This window comes from Rosa chinensis, chromosome 1, assembly GCF_002994745.2.
Source record: "Rosa chinensis cultivar Old Blush chromosome 1, RchiOBHm-V2, whole genome shotgun sequence".
Taxonomy (NCBI): domain Eukaryota; kingdom Viridiplantae; phylum Streptophyta; class Magnoliopsida; order Rosales; family Rosaceae; genus Rosa; species Rosa chinensis.
The window spans coordinates 30,943,017-30,966,529 of NC_037088.1; the positions used below are offsets into that span (position 1 = coordinate 30,943,017).

Genomic DNA, 23,513 nt, shown 5'->3' on the forward strand with positions numbered 1-23,513 from the left:
AATGGCTTATAATCTGACTTCAGTGTAGTTGTGAAAGTTGTTGCACATGTTGTGGGGAAGATTTTTGCATAGGTATCATGATCCAATTTGGGAGTTGCCGGCAGCGCGTGGAACCCATGTTCAACCATTACCGGCAGCGTGTGGTGGCACACGAGGTTGAACGTGGTTGTCACCTGCTTGTTGATACGAGGTTGTCGATATATCATGAGGTCATTCTGTGATAAATTGAAGCATGCTAGATTTACGTAATTTCAGGGTTTTTTTTTTTTTTTTTTTTTTTTTTTTTTTTTTTTTTTTTTTCAGTTTGCGATCCGTGAGGATCTGAGTATCTGACCGTTGGATTGTCTTATAATTTTGAGAAATTGATCCTAGAAGTGTTCCGAAGAGCTTGAGAGGTCTTGGAGGAAATTTTATCTCAATTGACGAAATCTTCGGTTTTGGGTTCAAATGCTCGGTTTGAATTGTAACCACTTTCATTTTTAAATCGTGTGCTAAGTTGAGACCTTATTTTACTTAGATGTTTGACAGAGAGTGTTCTGTACTTTATCTCAGCTGTAAGAGAAGACGCAGCGGGATTTAGAGGTTAGTAAATCTCATGAGGTTCATTTATAAACGGAATTACTTTATTATTCATAATTATTTGTTTAATTGTTAAATCATTTTCAGAAATAAAATATTTGTTTTAAATTATATGAACTTGATCGTCTATGGTTCATAGGTAAGTAAAATGAAGTTTTATTATAAAAATGATTTTTTCACGGGTTTTGTATTTGTGAATTATAGTTGGTATTAGTGGCATCCCTGAGTGGATGACTATGTATATATATACCATGGTGGAATTGTGTTCAGTTTAATTTGTTGTGCAATGTGATGTTGAGGAAAATAAATGAATTTAGAAAGAAAAGACGGTTTTGTCGGCTTTGAGTGTTGAAAGAAGTAGACATGATTTTGGTGACTATTTTGAGTTGAGAAAGCAATATTTAGAAAATAATTTAGTTATTGTTTTGAGGTTGTTGGAGATGAGGAAACAATATTATGTGATAACCAGTGTGGTGATATGTGAGATGATCTGCATGATGATTTTGTGTAAATGACGTGGGTTGTAGTTGTTGAGTGATTGGTGTTATCAATGATTGAGTGTGTATTGTTTTCTAGTTTATTTCTATTATTGGATTGCTTGTTTTCTTTTGTAATTAATCTCCTGAACTAAATTATATGCAAGGATTATTGTTTTTCTGAATTGATTGGTTTTAAAAAAAAATATGGTGCATTGATTGAAGCAAAAGACTAAGAATGTTAACATGCTTAGAATGGATTACCCTGTATTGAAGAACAGTGCAAGAAGAAAATTAATGTCCTGGTAGACCTCTCGAACTTTTAGCGAAATCCAGCATAATTGATAGAGAAAGAAAAATATACCTTTCACTGATCTTTGCAATCGTTATGAGGGGAACATTGAAGGAGGAGAACGACTTCTACAATTCTACCTATGGATGGAGGCACCGAGAATGAAAAATGCTAAACAGTTTTTGCTTTTAGTGGGAGAACCTTAACGGTTAGTGTAATCCTCGCCGTCCGTATAATCCTCACAGTTGCTTGTACCATTACGCTTTTGCCCTTCTTTTATTTAATTCATTTATCGTATAGATTATATTTCAAAAAAAAATTAGTATAGATTATTCCTTTTTTTTTTTTTTTTTTTGGTAAAGAGGACAGTAAAGATTTTTTATTTATGAATATGGTTTGTCTATCAAGTACTGATATATATATCCAAGAACACAACACAGGCAAATATTGGGTATATTTTTTGGTTACGGTTACGGTTGCTATTACAATTTTACTATTGAATTGATATAAGCAGTGCAGTTTTTGACCTTTTGGCTTCTAGTTATGTTCGTAAGGCATTTAGTCATATTCAGGTTACTCTTTAAAATTAGAAATGCTACGGTGCATGTTGTTTGGCTTCATTGTTTTCCTTTGATGTGTTTGCATCGCTCCATATACTTCTCACTCTCACTTCATATATCCAAGTAGACATATGTACCGATATATTAAGTAGACTAATTCGATTCACAGCTAGACTAATTCTATACATTGGTAGACTAGCTTCGAATTATATTTCTATATCAAACTATATCAAACATTAATCTAAATCTACTTAATGGATGGTTCAAAATCAGATGCAAAGAAATAAACTACGGATTCCAAATTTGGGAAATAGATATCTCAACCCAACCAAATCACCCTCACCCTGCTCCCACTGCACTGCCGCTCCCCACCCAACACCACCTTTGCGCTTCTCCACTGCTCCGACCACCCCCCAGGATTGATGCGGACGCGAGTTCAGAGGGTTGAGACAAACAATAACAAGCAATGCTGTCTCCAATGGGATTGAGAAGACCCCCAAAGCCCAAATCTGGGCCCAGTTCCCCCATCATCTTCCTCGCCATCTGCATAGCCGCAATTGCTCTCGTCTTCCTCTATTCCTATCTCAGTTCCACCAATGCCTTCTCTTCTTCCTCCCTCAAAACCCTACAGACTGTCCCCAATTTGATCAACCACAGCCACGAGAAGTACCTCTACTGGGGTACCCGAATCGACTGCCCCGGCAAGCACTGCCAGTCCTGTGAGGGCCTCGCCCACCAAGAGTCCAGCCTCCGCTGTGCTCTTGAAGAAGCCATCTTCCTCCGCAGGTACCTACATTCTCACTTTTCCATTTGATTTCTGTTTGCTTTTTTCGAGTTTATGCTTTATTTCGGACAATTTGCTGTTATACTAAGGTTATGCTGGGTTTCGAAAGATAGGTACATTCGTATTAGAACAAGAGAAGGTTTGTGTTCGAATAGAATAGACTAGAAGAGAGTGAACAAGGTAGGAGAGAAAGCCATCAAGGCAGAAATGTAGTGATTTTATGTGAGCTTCTGTTAGGATGGTTCTTGTGATATAATCGTCGTCTAAAGTAATCCCTGTAATTGAACGCTCATCTAGATTCGAAACCTGGTTAATCTACTGAATGGCGGTGACTTTATGTAATCTTGTGTGCAGGACTTTTGTAATGCCTTCCAGAATGTGCATCAATCCAATACACAATAAGAAAGGGATCTTTCATCACTCGGATAATGCAAGTTCAGAAGAAAAGTAAGTTGTTTACCTCCTAATTAATTTATTTTTTTTTTTGGTCTGTGGAAGACTTATACTTGTTACCTAAAATGTATTAATTATTTGCTTCATGTGTTTAATCTTCTGAGAAATATAATATTCACACATGGGTAGTTACCCCCATAATCTATTTGTATACACTCTTTTTATTAATTAGCATGCATATAACATACAATGTGAACTGCCTTTCCTTTTGTTTGGTAGTTGGGATGCAAACTCTTGTTCCATGGACTCTTTGTATGATATGGACTTCATATCGAAGACTGTACCAGTAATTTTAGACGATTCAAAAATGTGGTATCAGGTGCTAACAACAAGCATGAAGTTGGGAGATAGAGGAGTTTCTCATGTGGAACGAGTTAGTCGTGTTGATCTCAAAAACAGTAGTTTCTCAAATCTTTTGCTGATAAACAGAACAGCAAGCCCTCTTTCATGGTAAGTTCTCATTCCATTTTCTTTTAGCCTCTATATCTTTAAGATTTGTTCCTTGGGGGGAAACCTCTTCTTTTCATATGAGATGTGAACAAATGTATTTTAGACCAAAGAAAAAATAAATGTGTTTATTGGTTGATGTAAGATATAACTATATATCCTGACCTGGAGAGCCAACCCTGTTCCAGTGGCCCCCTGTTTAATGTCTTAGTTATGTTTTAGATAACCACTTGACCAGTTATAGAGTCACTAGATATGAACCTATAGCTCTTGTTTCTTGTTAACTCATCTTTTATAAATTAACTGAGTCAATGTTGATTGACAATGGAGTTTCAAAGTCAAGATAGGATCTGGGTTTGTAAACTGTTGCATAATGTGGTTTGACTAGGTCTGTTCGATTCATTTGGTTTGTGTCTGTGGTATTTCTTTTAGCACAGAAAATATTGACATGTGTTTCTTCAAGTATGCTACCTTTGGTTAAGTTTATGAGTATTAGTCAGACTTCAATCTTTCTTGAGGAATTAATTACGTATTCATATAGGTTTGCCGAGTGCAAGAATCGAAACAACCATAGTGCTTTAATTTTGCCCTACTCCTTTCTCCCCTCGAGGGCAGCAAAGAAACTGAGGAATGCAGCTGAGAAGGTATGTATCATGTGAATCCCATGAAGTCTTATTTTCACACCTGAGAGTTGCATAAAGTTTCTTCATGATTGCTCATTCTTTTGTGTGCTTATTCGTGCATCATGATTCTGAGATATATGGATTCTATTTATGAACATGTTGAAGAATTTGGCACTGAATTATCCGCATGTCTATTAGTTTTTTAACAAAAGCTGAAATTCTTCTTGGGAACTATTTGATTGTCTCTCCAATCTGTTATAATGTTTGATGGTTGCCTCTATTATGGATACCTTAACTTATTTGCTCTCTTCTTAGCGTCTCTTAGTCGGATATCAAGTATCTTCTTTCATTCTTAGTGAAACTTTGGGAACTTGAAGATGTTAGGTATTAGATCACTTGTCAAAGAAAAATGAATGCTGATGAACAAAATTTCCGAGAACTTGTGATTTTGTGCATGTGAGAAGGTAGAAAAAGAAAATAATAGACTGCTGCAACTCATCAAGTTCAGGGCAATAAAACTAAAATTTAAAAAGAAATTCCAAGTTGAGGAAGAGTGTAAATCGTAAGAGAATGATAGTAAATACAAATGAAATGGGATACATGTCATTTTCATAATATAAAACAAGAATTTCCTATGAAGACCAGGGATAAATAGCTGAACTGGACATGTGATTTTGAGCTTTTATGTAATCCAGATTACAACAGCATCAAAAGAAAGTTACAGTTTGTGGTGGTAGTCAACCTCATGGAATAAAAAGTTGAGATGTAATCAACCTTATATGAGATTGAAAACTCATTTATATTTCTGTCTTGCTTAAGTTTGTAATATGTAGTATATAATAAAAGTTTGTTATAGCATTTAGCTTATCAGGTGCTACTACAGACTTTGACCAAATTATTTTCACAGATTAAGGCAATCCTTGGTGATTATGATGCCATTCATGTTCGTCGTGGAGATAGACTTAAGACCAGGAGGGACAGGAATGGTGTTGAGAGGACCCTTTCACCTCATCTGGACAGGGACACACGCCCTGAGTTTATTCTCCGCAGAATTAAAAAATGGGTCCCACCTGGACGAACTCTTTACATTGCTTCAAATGAAAGGACACCAGGATTCTTTTCACCTCTCTCAGTCAGGTACATCTTTCTTGGGCATTTCTCCGCACCATCAACCTGTGTGTTTGTCTGCCAGAATAAACAATGTATCATGCATATAATGTTATGGTCTGCTCCTCACACTGTTTCATGTTATTACTTCTAGCATGTTACCACCAACCTAAGAAATCATCAGGAACTGCTAGGTTTTCTATGAGATCTAAGTTTTTATTCATGTTTAGCAATTGACTGAGAATCCTCAGTAGGGATGATTTAAGATTAGTGAGTAAAATGCATTTGACAAGAACTTTTGACTTGGTTTCTTAGTGCAAACTTTTGAACAGTTGGTACTGATACTAGACAGAGTAATTTATGAGCCTTTTAAGTTAATCGATACTGGAATAGGCGTTAGAGCACATGGTTGATCATGTCATGAGGATTAGACCAGGCTATTTTGTCCTTACCTCTGAGGTTTATCTCTAGATATGCATTTTCAGTGAACTTTGAATATTTTGGCACTCTGTGTACCTCCACATACTATTTCCTAATTAGAAGTACCAACACTGATTTGAGTTTCACAAAGCAGTCTCAACTTTTTTGTGTTTATTTAAGAAGGGGAGTTTTATTTATTGAGTTCTAGTATCAACTGGGTTATAGTGCTGTTTTTCATTTATTAATTTAGTTTAACCCATTTATTATTAATTGTCTTTATAACTCAGCCAATCTAAAGGTCTCTGTGGCTTCAAAGTAATCGCCCCAGCTGATACTGATGATTATTGCTGACCTGTATATGCAGATACAAATTGGCATACTCATCAAATTATAGCCACATGTTGGAACCCTTGATTGAGAATAACTACCAATTGTTCATGATTGAAAGGCTTATCTGGATGGGTGCTAAAACATTCATTAGCACATTCAAAGAAGATGATACAGATCTCCATCTTACGGACGACCCCAAGAAGAACACCAAGAACTGGCAAATACCAGTCTACACCATGGATGAAGAGGGAAGCTGAAAATTTTGCTTATGCAATAGGTCCCAACGCACTTTTTAATGGCAGTGCTCACTCTAGTTGTGCAATACCAGCTGAGCTTCACATGGCTTGCCACACAAGCTTCCTGTTGAAATCAATATGGTGGGGGAAGATTGCAGGCTCAAAATATTATTGTCCTTACAATCCAATTCTATCCCCTGTTTATCTGTATTTTGGAGGGGGCAACTCAGAGAAGCGTTGTATATGCTCTTGATTTCCTGTGATGTAAATGAGGTAGCGATCTCCGACTGTTCTTTACTGAACATCTCCAAACTCCAGACATTTTTGCACTAACTTGGACTTTATACTATATGGTACAAAGAGAGCCTAGAGAGCTAGGCATAGATGCTCAAGTTTATTTGTTTATTATTATTTTTTTTTCTGGGGATCTTTATAGATACCTCATTTGTGTTTTGTGTAATATTGGATCTTTGATCCCGATTTACAAAGGAAAATCCTGCTTGTCCCAATTTTTTTTTTTTTTTTTTTAACAAGTTCAACCGACACATCAAATGATGGCTTCAAATTTGAAAATAATCAATAGCACAGCCTCATCATCATCGCACGTCAATGGTGGCTTCATCAGTCTGTTATCCATGACTCCATTCTAACACCCTATAATAGGGTTGCCAATTAGTGTTCGAAAGTCATATAAGCATTCAAGTTTTCTTTCAGCACATGATGGTTCGGTGAGACCAGGCGGATCTCTCCGGTCATTGAAAGCTTTAAATCAATTGATTGAGTCTTGGTCTTCCCATAAGGCTTTTCTTTTTTATTTGTCCTGAAATGCATATGAAAACTTCACTTGAAATTATGTATCCAACCAAAATGTGCTGCTGGGTGTGTTTGGGATATGTTCTCTACAATTGATATTTAACTCTCAAGTAGTAATTAGTTTCAATTAAATCCCCTTGCATTTAACCTTATTGGTTATAACAGATATATGCAGCACCACTTCAGAATAATCATCAATCCGTGAGGATATTTGTATGCACACAATACGCAAGAGGTTTGTAATACACAAGCACCCTAAATATGGGGAACTAAAGATCTTTATAACATCAATAGTTTACAAGTGACAATCATGAGGAAAAATCCTGAGAAGGACAAATATGGGGAAAAGACTTTCGAATACCCTGTATTTGGAAACTTCGACCTCACTCTGAAATAAAATCAAGAGGTTGTCCACTTGCAAGATGCATGAGCCCTACAGATACTTTCGTGCAAGGGCACGAACTTTGGTATCAAAATGTGATGATGTTATTCGTGAACCAGGCAAGTAGGTCGGATTAAGAAGAGTCTGCAAATTCACAAACAACTCTGGTCAATAACCAGTGTCTATATAGTGGAAATTAAGGACAGTAAAATTCATTTAATAACCCTCATAAGTGAATCACAATAATCAACTATTATTTTTGGTTGTCCTTTTCGTTGGCAGCTTGTAATTTGGTTTCTCATTGTAGATTTAGGTATTACACGCTCTTTAGAACAAAAAGTGCATTTAGAGAAACCCCTGATTCAAGAAAGGATATCTTAAACTTGTGCTACAAAATAGAACGCAGGATACCCTATATTTCTACAATTGTATTATATTATAGAGCTAAAATCTTGCAAGTATATGTGCAAAGCCTTTCAAAGAAAAAAGAAAAAAAAGGTATGCATAGTAGACAAAAACAATATGGGGGATCTAAAACTGACCCTTTACACAGGAACCTATGTGTTACCTATTATGTGTATCAAAGGATTAACTCCGCGGGTCTCTATCATCAAACAAATATAAAAATGTAACCTTTGTTTATCACTTATCATAGCTGAACTCTAGCAGACTTTACACAAAGAAAATTATCTGCCAATGCAGAGTCCTCATCAAAAGAGCCATACTCTGATAAGAAAGTTGGGATAGCCTCACCCCAACCAACTTGCAATGCAATTCAATCATGACGCTGAACATCTATTAGATTGTTTTTGATAACTATCCTTGCAAAAAATCAGCTCAATTCAAAAATTGTTTGGTCATCTAATCTTTGTAGAATGCTCCTAGTAATCAACTGACCAAACAGTTCCCAGTTTGATTAAATTTTTGGTAGCAAGAATTCCTGAAGGATGACAAAAAATATGGATCCTGATCTATCCTGAGCAAACAAAAGGGATGCATGCGAAATGGAGGAATTGAAGTGTGATTCAGCCAAGATACCACCAGCTGGTATTTCTCCTCAACATGGCCAATGATGACAATCACTAATTGGAATCCCATGTGTTTTCTGTTATTTTATATTTTCTCCCATGCAATTTTTAGTTCCTAGTGTACATTGATCTTGAAGTGGTCTTCACAGAACAGGTGTTCATCTATGCATCATGAATGAACCAAATTAATTCAGGAAATGTAAGTACATAGTATCTTAGGATGACAGGACTTTTCATCAGACAATTAGTGTGTACTATTTAAACATGGTTATCTGACATTTAAAGTTTTGTAATTACAGAATGGCATGGAAGAACATACATAACCTGCCTATACTCATTTCTTACCATCCTATGGCTACAGGATAAGAAATTATAATACACGTGCGGAAATGCATAAAGAACATGTCTGTCATACTTTAAGAACATATCATGGAACTGTAACGTGGAAGTTTAGAAAGGGGGCTGGTAAGGAGTAACTTGCCTTGATATAAAGCTCATGAACCTCTTGGAAAAAGCTCTTAATCCCGTCATCATTCCGGGAGTCATGAAGCAGCATAAGTCGTGTATGTGTTTCTAGTCAAGGAAAATATCAAAGTGGAATGTGTTCACAAAACAAAGTAGCTCATAAACAAAATGAAAACACCTATCCCTCTAGAGTCTAGACAGTAACAGCAGCAATGAATTGGGGAACTACTGAAAACATATGAATATACACATCTGATATCAATATCATCCTATCGACTGACATTTTCGTATATGCTGCACTTTTGTCGAAGAACACACGACAACAGCGACAAAATATTTAACAACTGGGCGAATCAGGAAATATATAATTCTCGAATCAGTAGATTCAAAAAGATGAAGGATATGACCAGCTGTAACATAGGCGGAAACCACCAAATCATTAAAGCGGTCTACTGCTTTCAAATACCTGCACCATTTCAATTATCAAGAATGAAATGCTTAGTAATAAGAGTAACAACTAACAAGTTAAAAGGTTCAAGAAACGAAATGTACAGAACAAGTGACTGACATGGCACTGGTAGTCCAAGCAAGGTCCTGAACAATATCCAGAGCTGCATGTAATATGAACTGGTGAAGCTGAGCAGCATCTTCTCTCTGTCAATCAATCCCCAACTCAGTACAACATCTCACCCATATAAAATCAAGCAAGGAACTTTGAAGAAACCCATTTCAGATCATTGAAGAAGTGAAGAAACCCAGTTCAGGTAATTGAAAAAGAAGACCAAAATTGGCTAAGGTTCCCAATCAAAGAATGGCATTGACATTGTAGATGAGTTTAGAATCAATCACAAAATTTCAATTGAAATTGAAAGCAAGGATAAAGATACCTTGGCCGCAGATCCCACTTCAGCTTCGTAAATGGGGATGTCGTTTCTGCTCACGATAATGAAACACGCCGTCGTTGCCATTGCTCTTCTTCTTCTTCAGAGCTAGCGATGCCTCCGATCCGACTACATAAAATAGAAGAGCAACCAACGACGTCGTTTCTCTGTTGAAACTCTTATTTTATTTTTGTATTTCTTTTAAATATGCTGTGTCAACACTGAATCTGCCAAGCCTAAACTAAATTCACTTTCTGGGGTCTAACAATATCATGAAAAGATCAAATCATATTCCTAAGACTAACACATCAAAGATATGATGGTAACAACAAATATTTAGATATTACAAATTGCAAGTCTGAACCAATCAAATACTATTTTGATTCACTGGACTCTAATCAAACATAATTGCCATAAATAGTTCCTAACAGAAAGAAACAATTATCATCACATATCCCCGAGATTCTAATCGAACAAAATTGAAGACAACATCATTAGCGCATAGTAGGAAACTAATCAGTATCCAGCAAAGGTCTACATAGTGAAAACATTTATGAAAAGCATATACAAATTAATGAAAAATTTTAAATCCTTAAAAACAAAAGTTATCCCTTCAAGCCACTCCAATTAACTACACACATCAAACTAAACGGCAAACAAAATTTGCAGAACATAACAAATCACATCATTTGAAAACTAACAACAGCAGATAATTACGTAAAAACTGCACCACATAAAAATTCAGAAAACAATAATAGCAAAACAGTTTCATTCGAAATCAAACCTGTTCTAGTTTTTCAGGGGCTTAAACTCTCACGTCCCTTAGGTTACCTGAAAAATAGATTCACTTCTTATACAATAAGATCAAGTAGTATAATCATATGAAATCACAGAAGACATATAAAAATTCGTCAAATCAAGCAAGCCACTATCTAATGTCTGAGAAATTCAGAAAAAAAATAACCCAATAAAAATCAGAATCTAACATAACTTAAGAACATCCAAAAACAAAAATAACACATTTTTAATCCAACCCAAAAACACCGAGATCAGAAATTCCGGTACCGATAACAGATAACAGAGATTTCAACACAAATAACAGAGAGGCCAACACATATATTGAAATATGTAATCACAAATTTCCACCAAAACCCAAACAGAAAGTATAGAAAACATTGACCTACCAAGTAGAAATTTCCACACTCTGCTTAAAACCCAGATCCCTCTCTCACTTCTTTCAGCCTCTACCCTTGCTGAATATCACCTCTCTCTATCTTCTATCTCTACCTCTCACAAAATTCGATAGCACTCTAGTCAAAACCCAGATCCCTCTCTCACCTGTTTCAGCCTCTATCCTCCCTGAATATCACCTATCTCTATCTCTACCTCGCACAAAAGTCCACCGCATTAGGGATTTCACATTTTCACCCACATACCGAACAGCTACGTCAATAAAAGCAGGGACAACCACGTCATTTCCCACCCCCGATCTCAACTCATCTTTAGTACATGCTCTCCCCAAACCACCCCCCCCCCCCCCCCCCACACACACACACACAGAGCAATTTTCTGACTCCCCAAAAACACCTACAGCAATTTTGTGATTCAAACCCAAAGCCAGGGACAGCTACGTCATTTCCCGTGTCCGATGAACAATTGAAAACAGTGAACTCAGCTTAAAAAAAAGAACATAAAAGGAATTGAAAATTTTTTAACCAAAAAAAAAAAAAAAAACTGAAATCTCTATCTTCTAATTTTTTCAATCAACCATCAAAATTGCAAAGTGCAGGACAAACAAAGTACTCAAAAGATCACAATCTGTATCAGTCAAAAGGCAAAGTCCAGAACATGATCCTAAACTCAAAACTATAACCAAAATTGGAGAAACCAAAACCTAAACTCAAATTCAACTTAGAAAGAGAAGCTTTGGAAAAAGATTGCCTCTTTGGAAACACATTCCTAATAAAAGTTTTGACACACTGTAGATTGCAGACAGTGAAAATCTTTGCTTCTTACAGTAGTAACAATTAATATGCTGCTGCTGCTTATAATATCATATTACCAAATATATATATATATATATAATCCCACCATCACATCCCAATTCGTTCTCATTATGATCGTCATATAACACCAAAGTTGATACAAAGTTCTTAAGTTACCAAAATTGATAAAACCATTCCACTCAAATACCTATATCTCTAACCCCAGCACAAACAAAACTAAAAGAAGAAGAACACAACAGCAAAAAACACAAATTTCCCAACCTGCAATCCCTACTCTCCAAACCAAACTCATATCTATTACTCCTCTTCTTCCTCTACCATATGAACACAGCACTGAACCACATTTGGAAAAAAAAATTATATTGCTATTACAATACTTAAAGGCCTCGGCAGATACTAAATCTTAGCCAACTCTTCAATTAAGCATAAACAGAACAAACTCAGAATCAAAACTCTGAAATTACAGAGCCAAATTCAATCACCCAAAAAAAAAACCCAATTCAGTAACCCTAACCGTAAAAGGTGATCAAACTCAATTCCCAATTTCCGAAAACCCAGAGTCAATAACATGAATCAAAAGAGAAAACAAAAAACCCCCAACAAAAACGAAAAAAACATAGAAATCTGGGAAACAATACCTTCGATACAAAACGCTTTCTCTCCACCGATCTGAATACAGATCTTCTTTCCCCTCGCAGCAAAATGAAATCACCACTCTCGCTCGGTCTCTTTCTCGCTCTCCCTGTTTCGACTGTACTTCCTCTAGAAACCACGAACGAAATCTACGTGTATTTGACTTGATTATAAAGCGATGGCATCCCGTAAATCAGAGAAACATAAGGGCAAAAGCGTCACTCCACTTTGTGCACAGTGATGAACAGGAAACCGGGCAACTGAGATTTAGTATATTGTAAATTATTATTTTTTATTAAATCCTCCCGGTTTTAGTGGGTTCATCCCGATCAATTTGTCTTTAATCGTCTCTTCTTAATCTTGTTTTATCTATGAAATGGATCTTAGCTATTCGATTTACTTAGCCAATTTTGTCTTCTTTTTCAATTACCTGAACTGGGTTTCTTCACTTCTTCAATTATCTGAAATGGGTTTCTTCAAGGTTCCTTGCTTGATTTTATATGGGTGAGATGTTGTACTGAGTTGAGAATTGATTTACAGAGAGAAGATGCTGCTCAGCTTCACCAGTTCATATTACATGCAGCTCTGGATATTGTTCAGGACCTTGCTTGGACTACCAGTGCCATGTCAGTCACTTGTTCTGTACATTTCGTTTCTTGAACCTTCTAACTTGTTAGTTGTTACTCTTATTACTAAGCATTTCATTCTTGATAATTGAAATGGTGCAGTTATTTGAAGGCAGTAGACCGCTTTAATGATTTGGTGGTTTCAGCCTATGTTACAGCTGGCCATATCCTTCATCTTTTCGAATCTACTGATTCGAGAATTATTTATTTCTTGATTCGCCCAGTTGTTAAATATTTTGTCGCTATTGTCGTGTGTGTTCTTCGACAAAAGTGCAGCATATTTCGTATGTCAGTCGATAGAATGATATTGATCGATATCAGATGTATGTTCATACAAAATGATATTGATCGATATCAGATGTATGTTCATACAACCAGGAAGACCGATCCTTCAATGCTGAAGCTTTTGTGCATATGAGGAAACTAAAGTTGCTCATATTCACTTACGGACAAATTAGAAAAAATTAAGAATCAAGTGAAAAATTCTTTTATACACTGACGGTACAAATGAACTAACAGATGTAATAAATATCAACTGTTGATATTTATAGGCAGTACGTCTCATTTTAATAAAAATATATACTTAATGTTATCCAACCGTTCATTCATGTTGGTGCACTGAATACTATCTCAAATCAAGTAAATCTCCAATCAAAGAACGGCATTGACATTGTGGATGAGTATGGAATCAATCACAAAATTTCAATTTCAATTGAAAGCAAGGATAAAGATACCTTGGCCGCAGATCCCACTTCAGCTTCGTAAATGGGGATGTCGTTTCTGCTCACGATAATGAAACACACCGTCGTTGCCATTGCTCTTCTTCTTCTTCTTCAGAGCTAGCGATGCCTCCGATCCGACTACACAAAATAGAAGAGTAACCAACAACGTCATTTCTCTATTGAAACTTGTTGATACCCAAATTTCCACAAGTTCAAATTTAATTAGTGCCAGGCAAAGGGAACGAGTCATCAACCTCGTAACCTAATTGGGCCTTCAAGCAAGCCCATTTCACGTCAAAAGGAAGTTCTCTATTTAGCAAGCGATACGAGAAGCCCAAATACTCAAACAATTGACATGCATTTTCAAAGGAGCCAACACGCTTATTTACCATGCGATACGCGTAGACCCAAGCTACGTTTGGGGCTTATACGGCGGGATGTGGTGTGGAAGGTAGCGGATCATGGGAGGCCCATTGTTATGATAAGGCCCATCGATAATTTTGGACTTGGGAACCAAAATTCATGCTTGAAGGACCAATATCTTAACATGGGTTAGTGGAGAGATGAAAGCAGGCCCAACAAGACTTAGAGCCCACTAGAGTCACTTCCCTACCCAAAGTCCATTACACCAGTCTCTAGCCCAAAACTCGTTGGAATCGTCCTCTTCCCAAACTAGAAACGTTGTTCTATCAAGCTGCTGCTGGGATTATTGCTTCACCCTTTCCGATAAGAGCCCGAATCTATGGAAAAGTTTTCCAATTCGTATCTTCCGAAATCCTGCTTCAACTTCCAATAACCCTTAGATTTTCGTGATCACAATTTACAATAGCAGAAATTAGGGGATTAGGAACCCTCAAAGATCATAGCAACACAAAATCTGGGATCCCCATCACCGTCCTATACCTGTACCACCAATCTTCACCCTCATAGCCAGAGCAAGCTTTCACTCTTTTGGTTTCATGGGGAAAACAAAAGCTGAAAGCTTTAGAATGATCCCACCATTTGAATGATCCCACCAAAACTGAGAATACCCTTTCAAAACCTCTGGTTCTTGGCACAAATCTTCCCCGTCTACCTCCGCTATAAAAGGCGAGTTCATTGCCGTTGGAAAAGAAGCCACAACAGCCCAGAAACATCAAGCAAGAGGTCAATCTCTATCTCTGAATCTTTAGCCATCAATTTCTCCCAATCAACCTTAATCCAAAACCCAGAAATCATGCCATTGCTGGAACTCTCTCTCTTTGCTAAACTCCCAGGCATCTAGCTCCCACACCATATCCACCTATAGGCTCTGTTCTCGTGAAATCTAATTCAATTGCTGCTGTTATCATCAAGCCAAATAGCTGCTGTTATCATCTAGCGGGTTACAACGAAGTCGTTATCAGGTCCAACCTTTGAACAATTTTGGGCCTAGTCTTGCTTAATCAAGAGGGTCTTGCTGCAAAGGTCCAAATCACAAATTCACCCTCACAAAACTCTTATTTTATTTTTGTATTTCTTTTAAATATGATGTGTCAATTTTGGTTCGTGTTTCTTTTTTATTTAGTTATTATTATTATTTTTTATTAAATCCTCCCGTTTTAGTGGGTTCGTCCCGATCTATAGGCACTTTGTGTGTCTTTTGTCCAACTAATTCCCAATCAATTTGTCTTTAATCGTCTCTTCTTAATCTTGTTTTATCTATGAAATGGATCTTAGCTATTCAATTTACTTGATTCGCCAGACAAAAAAAAAAAAAGATTTACTTGATTTGAGATAGTATTCAGTGTACCAACATGAATGAACGGTTGGATAACATTAAGTATATATTTTTATTAAAATGAGACTGCCTATAAATATCAACAATTGATATCTATTACATCTGTTAGTTCATTTGTATTGTCGGTGTAGAAAAATTCTTTTCACTTAATTTTTAATTTTTTTAGTTGTAGAATAATTGAATTCTCTAAGTGATAAGAATTGTTGGGAGGAGAGTTAAATTTTTGTCCATTTTATAGTATCGCTTTTAGGAAAACGAGCTTAATTTGTTTGTAATAAGTGATACTTTGTCAGTTTGGCTAGTTGCTTGGTCCTGAAGGAGCTGGATCCGAGACAAGAATCTACTGTTCTAGTTATGATAAGAAATGAATTAACCTATTTTTTCAAAGAAAACTGTGGACCGTTGGATGATTTATTGATGAGGTGGCACGCGGAGAAGAAATCGCCTGCAGATACGAGTCTTGTTGTAGGTAATCCAACCCCTCCCACACTCTCAACCCTATATCTACTCTCACTTGTATCTCAGAGAAACCCAATCTCTCTCAAAAGCCTCCTTCTTCTCTCATTTTCAGTTCAGGGGTTAGGGTTTTTCCACCTCTCTCAAAACCCTAAATTCCCAATCTTCCGCTCACAAATGGCCTGCTCGGCTCAAATCAACGTCCTGGGCACCGCCCCCAACTTCGCCTCCCCAAAGACGCTGTTTTTAGGTCAGAGACTCGGCCAAACGGTGCCGTTGAGGGGCTTCGTCAGCCTCAGGTCCAACGGCGTACGACGCGCCGGACCGCTCCGCATAGTCAACGAGAAAGTCGTCGGCATCGACTTGGGGACCACGAACTCGGCCGTCGGCGCTATGGAGGGTGGGAAGCCCACCATAGTAACTAACGCCGAGGGGCAGAGAACGACGCCGTCCGTGGTGGCGTATACGAAGAACGGCGATAGGCTTGTGGGCCAGATTGCGAAACGGCAGGCCGTTGTGAACCCGGAGAACACCTTCTTTTCGGTGAAGAGGTTCATTGGGAGGAAGATGTCTGAGGTTGACGAAGAGTCGAAGCAGGTTTCGTATAGGGTTGTGAGGGATGAGAATGGGAATGTTAAGCTTGATTGCCCTGCTATTGGGAAACAGTTTGCAGCTGAAGAAATTTCTGCTCAGGTATAATTTTTTACATCACATTTTGTTCAAGTTTCGTCAAGATAAGATTTTTGTGGTAATTTGTATGTTTCTGATTATTCAAGTGTGGAAAATTGTCGTATTAGTACTGGGAAAAAAGTGTAACGTAATGGGTTTGAATAGCTCTCATACATGTTTGCTTACCTAAACCGAGTTGTATGGAGAGTTGCATATTGAATAGCAGCAACTCCGAGACTATGGGGGGGGGGGGGGGGGTTGTATTTCTGATGGAAAATTGGCATACCAGTGCGTATTTGGGTTGCTAGAGAGATTGTTGGTAAAGATTTAGGTATGAAGCCTGTGTCTTTGGGAGAGAATGCTCTACAGTTATGGGTGGAAAAGCTCTCCTACCCATTTGCGCACAGGTTTAGTAGCTTTATGGTGTTCTGGTGGCCAATGGATTATCTGAATGATTACGAATTATAGAACTTTGTTTCATGTTTCTTTTTCTTATGCATTATGTGTTAGGGTTAGGGGTCATTGTTACAAACCTTTTGGCGTCACTTATCCTTAAAACATTTCTGTACATATTTTTGTTGAATAAAACTACATGATTCTGTTGATAGGATTTGGTTTATTGTGAAAACAATGCTTTGGCTTTGGTTTTGCTAATGTTAATCTCATTTTACCACTGAATTAGGTTTTGAGAAAGCTGGTGGATGACGCTTCAAAGTTTTTAAATGATAAAGTCACCAAAGCTGTGGTAACTGTGCCTGCTTACTTCAATGATTCTCAAAGAACTGCTACCAAAGATGCTGGCCGTATTGCTGGGTTGGAAGTTCTGAGGATCATAAATGAACCTACTGCTGCTTCATTAGCATATGGATTTGAAAGGAAGAACAATGAAACTATCTTGGTATTTGACCTTGGAGGTGGTACCTTTGATGTCTCAGGTAATGGTGTTTGTTACTGGGATATGTTGCCTTTAGCCGTCTGTGTCGATGTTGATTTGAAACCTTATACTAATTACCTTTGTCCTTCTTCTATCACAGTTTTGGAGGTTGGTGATGGTGTGTTTGAAGTGCTATCGACTTCTGGAGATACACATTTGGGTGGTGATGATTTTGATAAGGTCAGGAGTTGCTTTCTTTTTCATTCTCTCTGATGTCATACTCCCTTTTGATCAAGACTTTCTCCTTTGGGTGAAGTGATACAAACACTAATAATGCTGGTTATGTTTTCCAGAGGATTGTTGATTGGCTTGCTACAGACTTCAAAAGAAATGAAGGAATTGATCTATTGAAGGATAAACAAGCTCTTCAGCGGCTGACAGAGACGGCTGAGAAAGCGAAAATGGAGTTGTCATCTTTGACACAGGCAAACATTAGGTGGGTTCCTGCTATCTGAGATACATTTGAATATTACTGGATGGATACTTCAAATTTTGTCACTTTCCGTATGTTTAAAGTCTTTTATTGGCCATAAATGTTCTGTTCCAGCTTGCCTTTCATTACTGCTACTGCGGATGGCCCCAAGCATATTGAGACAACCCTTACTAGAGCCAAGTTTGAGGAGTTGTGCTCAGATCTCCTTGACAGGTATGAACTATTGTTGTAATAGGTTTCTAGTGCTATCTTTACCCGATTCTTCTTGTTCTATGACAGTTTAATCTTGTTCTATAACAGTTTAATCCATGGACATTTTGCAATCCAAATACTGAATGTTTCTTTTATATTTTACCTCAGAGTTAAAACACCAGTTGAAAATTCCTTGAGGGATGCAAAGCTCTCCTTCAAAGACCTAGATGAGGTAATACTTGTTGGTGGTTCAACACGTATACCTGCTGTTCAGGAGCTTGTAAGGAAGTTGACGGGGAAGGAACCAAATGTTACAGTCAACCCTGATGAAGTTGTTGCCCTTGGTGCTGCAGTTCAGGTGGGACATAATTTCTTTCAACAATTTATAACATTACACATGTATAATTATTATCTTCAGACTGTGTTGCTTTCATAGTTATTGGTTTTTCTGTTACTATTATGGCTACCTGATTACTGCTGCTTTTATTTGCCTGATTCTAGGCTGGTGTCTTAGCTGGAGATGTAAGCGACATTGTATTGTTGGATGTGACACCACTGTCACTGGGTTTGGAGACCCTTGGTGGTGTCATGACAAAGATCATCCCAAGAAACACCACTCTACCTACCTCTAAGTCAGAGGTATTCTCAACTGCTGCGGATGGTCAGACAAGTGTGGAGATCAATGTTCTTCAAGGGGAGAGAGAATTTGTTAGAGATAACAAATCTCTTGGTAGCTTCCGTCTGGATGGCATCCCGCCTGCACCACGTGGGGTTCCTCAAATTGAAGTGAAGTTTGACATTGATGCCAATGGTATACTCTCTGTCGCTGCTGTTGACAAGGGCACAGGCAAACAGCAGGATATTACCATTACTGGTGCTAGCACTCTCCCTAATGATGAGGTACGTACTGTATTTGATGTAGTTGATTAGAGAGCTGAAAAATGGTTGGCTTTGTGATGTATGATTTGGAGACTGAGTCTATGCATGTTGTGCTCTTTGGTACACAGCTATTTATGTTTGTAGTCTTGAATTATATCTGAAAATTTCGTGAAACATACAGGTGCAAAGAATGGTTAGTGAAGCAGAGAAGTTTGCAAAGGAGGACAAGGAGAAGAGAGATGCCATTGATACAAAGAATCAGGCAGATTCTGTTGTCTACCAGACTGAGAAGCAGCTGAAGGAGCTGGGAGACAAGGTTCCAGCCCCAGTTAAAGAGAAGGTTGAGGCAAAACTTGGAGAGCTCAAGGAGGCGATTTCTGGGGGTTCAACCCAAGTTATTAAGGATGCCATGGCTGCTCTCAACCAGGAAGTTATGCAGCTTGGACAATCCCTTTACAACCAGCCTGGTGCACCTGGTGCAGGTGCAGGGCCAACACCACCCGGTGCTGAAGATGGGCCTGCAGAATCATCATCCTCATCAGGCAAGGGACCTGAAGGAGATGTGATTGATGCAGATTTCACTGACAGCAAGTGAGCACAGTGGTTGGGTAGATAGTCATTAAATGTTTAATTTCTTGGTCAGTAAATGTGTATAAGAGTAGAATCAACTGTGGCAGGATTCGATGTGGTGGTTGTGGTTAATTGTGGCCATTTTTGCTTTGATGGAGAATGAGATACATTGTTGCTAGATGATTGAAGATCGTTAAGTTTACTTTATTGAATTTAGATTAGGGTGAGAAAGCAAGATGTTGGATTGATCCATGCACATTGTTTTAGCAGCAAGTCCATTCAAATGCTGAACAATGAACTCACTAAGGGAGTGTGTCTTCTCTCTACCCAATAATAATCCTATTGCTTTGGTTTTTTCGTCATATATTGGAACTCCATGGAACGCAATGTTATTTTCATCCCCCTGCAAGCGTTTCTTCTCTGCCCGGGTGCTTTTGTGTGAGCGAAATGATGAATCCATTGTAGTGCATCTGCTTGTCAAGGGCTTTAGAGCCCTAGACATGGCCAAGTTGAGAGCTGATCAGATGATAGCTGAGATACTTGATTTGCCTCTTGAATACTAGCAAGTCATTGACCATATTTTTTCTTCTCATTTATTGTACCTGTTATTTGGTGGCCATGGGCCTGTGTAATATGGATCTCATCGACAAGCATGAAGTTGGGAGCAACAGAAGTTTCTCGTTGTGGTAGTGTGGAACGAGTTAGTGATTGAAGTGAACAGTTGTTTCTAAAGCTTTTACTGATAAATAAAACTCCAAGCCCTCTTTCATGGTAAGTTCTTATCTCATATTATTTTCGGTGTTGAGAGCTCTAAAATTGCTTCTTAGTGTGAATAAAACCAATATTTGTTTCTTTGAAAGGATGCGGCTCAACTATGTAAATTTTCTGCATGTTTGAACTATATAAATAGTTTGCAGAATGATATATGTTAATACCATTTCAATGGTACATATAAGTGTAGTAATAGGCCAAATTCCTTTTGCTTGTCTGCATCTCCTCTGTTTCCAGCAGACGGCTATAAATTCATTTACTCTTCTTGCTCCATTGAAGGTTACTTTCGAATTTCCAGCGCCACTGCAGCTCTTTTAAGATAGAATCCCGTCAACACTCAAATAGAACGTGGGTGCTCCTGTTGCCTGCTGACCCGAAATTTACCAATACAAACTCGGGCTAGGCTGTGTTGCTTGATGAAAGAAGCTGATCTGGGTGGTTCAGCTGGACTCCTTGTACCAGCTATATCAAATTAGTCATTGAACACAGAAAACGATAGTTAGGAAGAGAATTGCCTAAATCATATATTGGGGTTTCATTCTTCAATGACCAATAGAAACTCCATTTTATGAGAATGCTGAAAGAAAAAATATCAGCACTGCTTTCAATGTTATAGTTTAGCATGCAGATTGTTAATTATACATGGGAGACACACAGATAGACGCACACTTTCATTAGGACCACAGTAAGAGTCATTTTATCAAACAGAAGGTAGGTGAACATTTCAGATGCACTTCATCACAAACTAAGACATACTGGATCGCTAAGACTCATTGATTTAAGTATTTCAAAGTTTGTAGGACATTGTGCTTCTAGCTGCCTTCACACTGTATACAGCAGGAAGAAAGAAGAAAGAAGATAAAAAGGCAAGATGATTGATTTCATGACAGAGGTAAAACAACCTACATAGAATGGTTAGGTTTCTTATAAATACACCTAAACTGATATATGTCAACTACTAATCATTGAAAGTGTCTAGTTTCTGTTATATTCTGTTTTTTAATAAGAGGTTTAAATTCATCCCAATATATCACAGTGGACAGAATTTAGTATTGGATAATCAATGAAAAATTATCAAGAAACATATAACTTGCCAAATCCAATGAACTATACAAGGAACTAAGAAAAGCTAATTCAAGAAACCACGGTATAGTATGATTATGATAGTTACCTCACAATTGTATAGATTACTGGTCATAAGTCGGCTTTGTGTGCCATGTCTCTTGTCCCTGACAGGAGTTCGGCTTCCATTAAAGGCAAACATAAGAAGATAAGATACCAACAAAATGTATAGTATTTGTGCATAACATAAAGGTTAAAGATTAGTCTGCTTTACTTTTACATACTCAAATGGTTAGATTATGAGGCCATGGTTCTGAGGAATTGCTCCTTGAGTTTTTGAAGAAACAACATCATCTCTCACATCTTCAACGTTTACAATAAGTCCACCTTCTTTATTGTCCAGTATATTAGGTGCAAAGACAAGTGGAATACCATTTTCTACACCCTCTTGCCCCATTGCTTTCAGAGTTGGAGCTTGCAAATTGTAATCAACTCCCACTATAGCCTTTGTTACAATCTGGAGTTTGTACTAACCCTATTTGTGCACATTCTCTACACCTCCTTTCTCAAGAAAATCTGATTCATGTTCTGTCGTTGATGAATCAACATACCAACAATATTGATCCTCAAAGATAGAAACAATTGCAGGAATGACAAGCAAAGGCATAATCAATAGTTTAGAATGAATCATGTTATTATTGAAATTGATAACTCTCAAACCTGTGCAGAGCTCAAGACCAATGTTCGCAACTCTATTAATGTGGACAATCTGTGTGACCATAAGCAGAAGAAGTGCACTAGCTCTGTTAATCAGCAGGGAGCCTAGTGTATGTTCATCATCACTTAAACTGCAAAGTTGAACTGCTGGAAAATTTGACAACCAAGTGTGACTCTCAAGCTTGTATAGGTTGCAACCTGAACTACTGCAGTGCCAAAATCATTTGCTTGTGAAAACTTCTCTTGAAGCATATGAAACATCACTTTCCTATAAAGAACATAAATATCCACAGTGGCAAGGTAAGGTGTCTCTTGGGTGTTCAGGTCATCAATTCACAAACTGGTGGTAGCATCTATCAAAGCTTCAGGTTTCCTGTCTTTTGGTCTCTAAAAAAACTCAATAATGAACCCCTCTTCATACATCAAGGCATGTATTTTCTTTCAATTGGGTAAAAAGCTGGCTTTTTTTCTGGTTGAATCTTACAACTACTTCCTCAGCTCACACTTACATTTACATGGGACTAGTACTATTACAGTCACAACAACTTCCTCGTCTTGTTTATAACTTTTCATTCAACAACTGAAATAGCATGCAGCTGTTTTTTAATTTCGTTTTGTTGATGGGTATATTGATATAGATTTTGTAGTGTCTACACTTTTTTTTTCCTCTGGATAGAAGTCAAGTCCTTCACCCAATTGGATTTTGTGCATTTATCTGATCCTAATTAACAAGAATTGAGATGATATCTCCAATTCTATTATTTCATTTTTTTTTTTAATATAAAGTTTTCTTTTTAGATGTGAGACTCTCTTGGCCTGCTAACTGCAGTCCGTGTGTTGGTTTTTATCTTAATGGGTCCTGTAAGCTACATAAAGCATCACATTATTTCATAATATGAGACAATTCACTGTTGCATTTGCAGCGAATAAGTGTAGTCTGGAGATCAATTACAAGCAATTTATCTAGCTAGCTTAGTTTCATCATGCTCTAATGATGTGCAGGCTGATTCATTTGAACACCATTATTCATACTGGAGGGGTTGTGACCCGTTGGTCTGAGTTGTTTCCCCAGTTGCATTAAGTAGAGTATGATTGTAACAAATCAGTCTTGGGGCTATTCTTTTAGAATTCTCAGAAGTTAAGTTGGTTCTTGCCCACAGTGTCAATCAAAAGGACCCTTTACTGTCAATATTGAGCAGGTAAATGTT

At 37.6% G+C, this 23,513-nt stretch overlaps 3 protein-coding genes across 8 annotated transcripts; 2 read left to right on the forward strand and 1 right to left on the reverse strand.

Moving 5' to 3' along the window:
• The first annotated feature begins 2,148 nt into the window (after nucleotides 1–2,148).
• On the forward strand, nucleotides 2,149–6,801 carry LOC112194223. The gene is made up of 6 exons (XM_024334470.2): nucleotides 2,149–2,693; nucleotides 3,046–3,138; nucleotides 3,364–3,594; nucleotides 4,133–4,235; nucleotides 5,122–5,351; nucleotides 6,106–6,801. Exons 1-6 carry the CDS (start codon nucleotides 2,374–2,376, stop codon nucleotides 6,326–6,328), a joined length of 1,200 nt encoding a protein of 399 aa, XP_024190238.1. The 5' UTR covers nucleotides 2,149–2,373; the 3' UTR covers nucleotides 6,329–6,801.
• Nucleotides 6,802–7,237: 436 nt separating this feature from the next.
• Nucleotides 7,238–12,671, reverse strand: LOC112194233 (trafficking protein particle complex subunit 2). Of its 6 annotated transcripts, none has more exons than XM_024334479.2 (7): nucleotides 12,521–12,671; nucleotides 10,661–10,707; nucleotides 9,883–10,005; nucleotides 9,564–9,649; nucleotides 9,400–9,461; nucleotides 9,012–9,097; nucleotides 7,238–7,646 (listed from the first exon to the last, which is right to left on the reverse strand). In XM_024334479.2, exons 3-7 carry the CDS (start codon nucleotides 9,961–9,963, stop codon nucleotides 7,554–7,556), a joined length of 408 nt encoding a protein of 135 aa, XP_024190247.1. In that variant the 5' UTR covers nucleotides 9,964–10,005; nucleotides 10,661–10,707; nucleotides 12,521–12,671; the 3' UTR covers nucleotides 7,238–7,553. The 6 variants fall into 6 exon arrangements, with proteins under 6 accessions (XP_024190247.1, XP_024190254.1, XP_024190267.1 ...); XM_024334486.2 differs by having other exon boundaries at nucleotides 9,883–10,043; XM_024334499.2 differs by having other exon boundaries at nucleotides 9,883–10,103.
• Nucleotides 12,672–16,142: 3,471 nt separating this feature from the next.
• On the forward strand, nucleotides 16,143–20,117 carry LOC112193342 (stromal 70 kDa heat shock-related protein, chloroplastic). The gene is made up of 8 exons (XM_024333447.2): nucleotides 16,143–16,771; nucleotides 17,430–17,682; nucleotides 17,782–17,861; nucleotides 17,975–18,117; nucleotides 18,229–18,327; nucleotides 18,475–18,664; nucleotides 18,808–19,206; nucleotides 19,367–20,117. Exons 1-8 carry the CDS (start codon nucleotides 16,256–16,258, stop codon nucleotides 19,778–19,780), a joined length of 2,094 nt encoding a protein of 697 aa, XP_024189215.1. The 5' UTR covers nucleotides 16,143–16,255; the 3' UTR covers nucleotides 19,781–20,117.
• The last annotated feature ends 3,396 nt before the right edge of the window (nucleotides 20,118–23,513 follow it).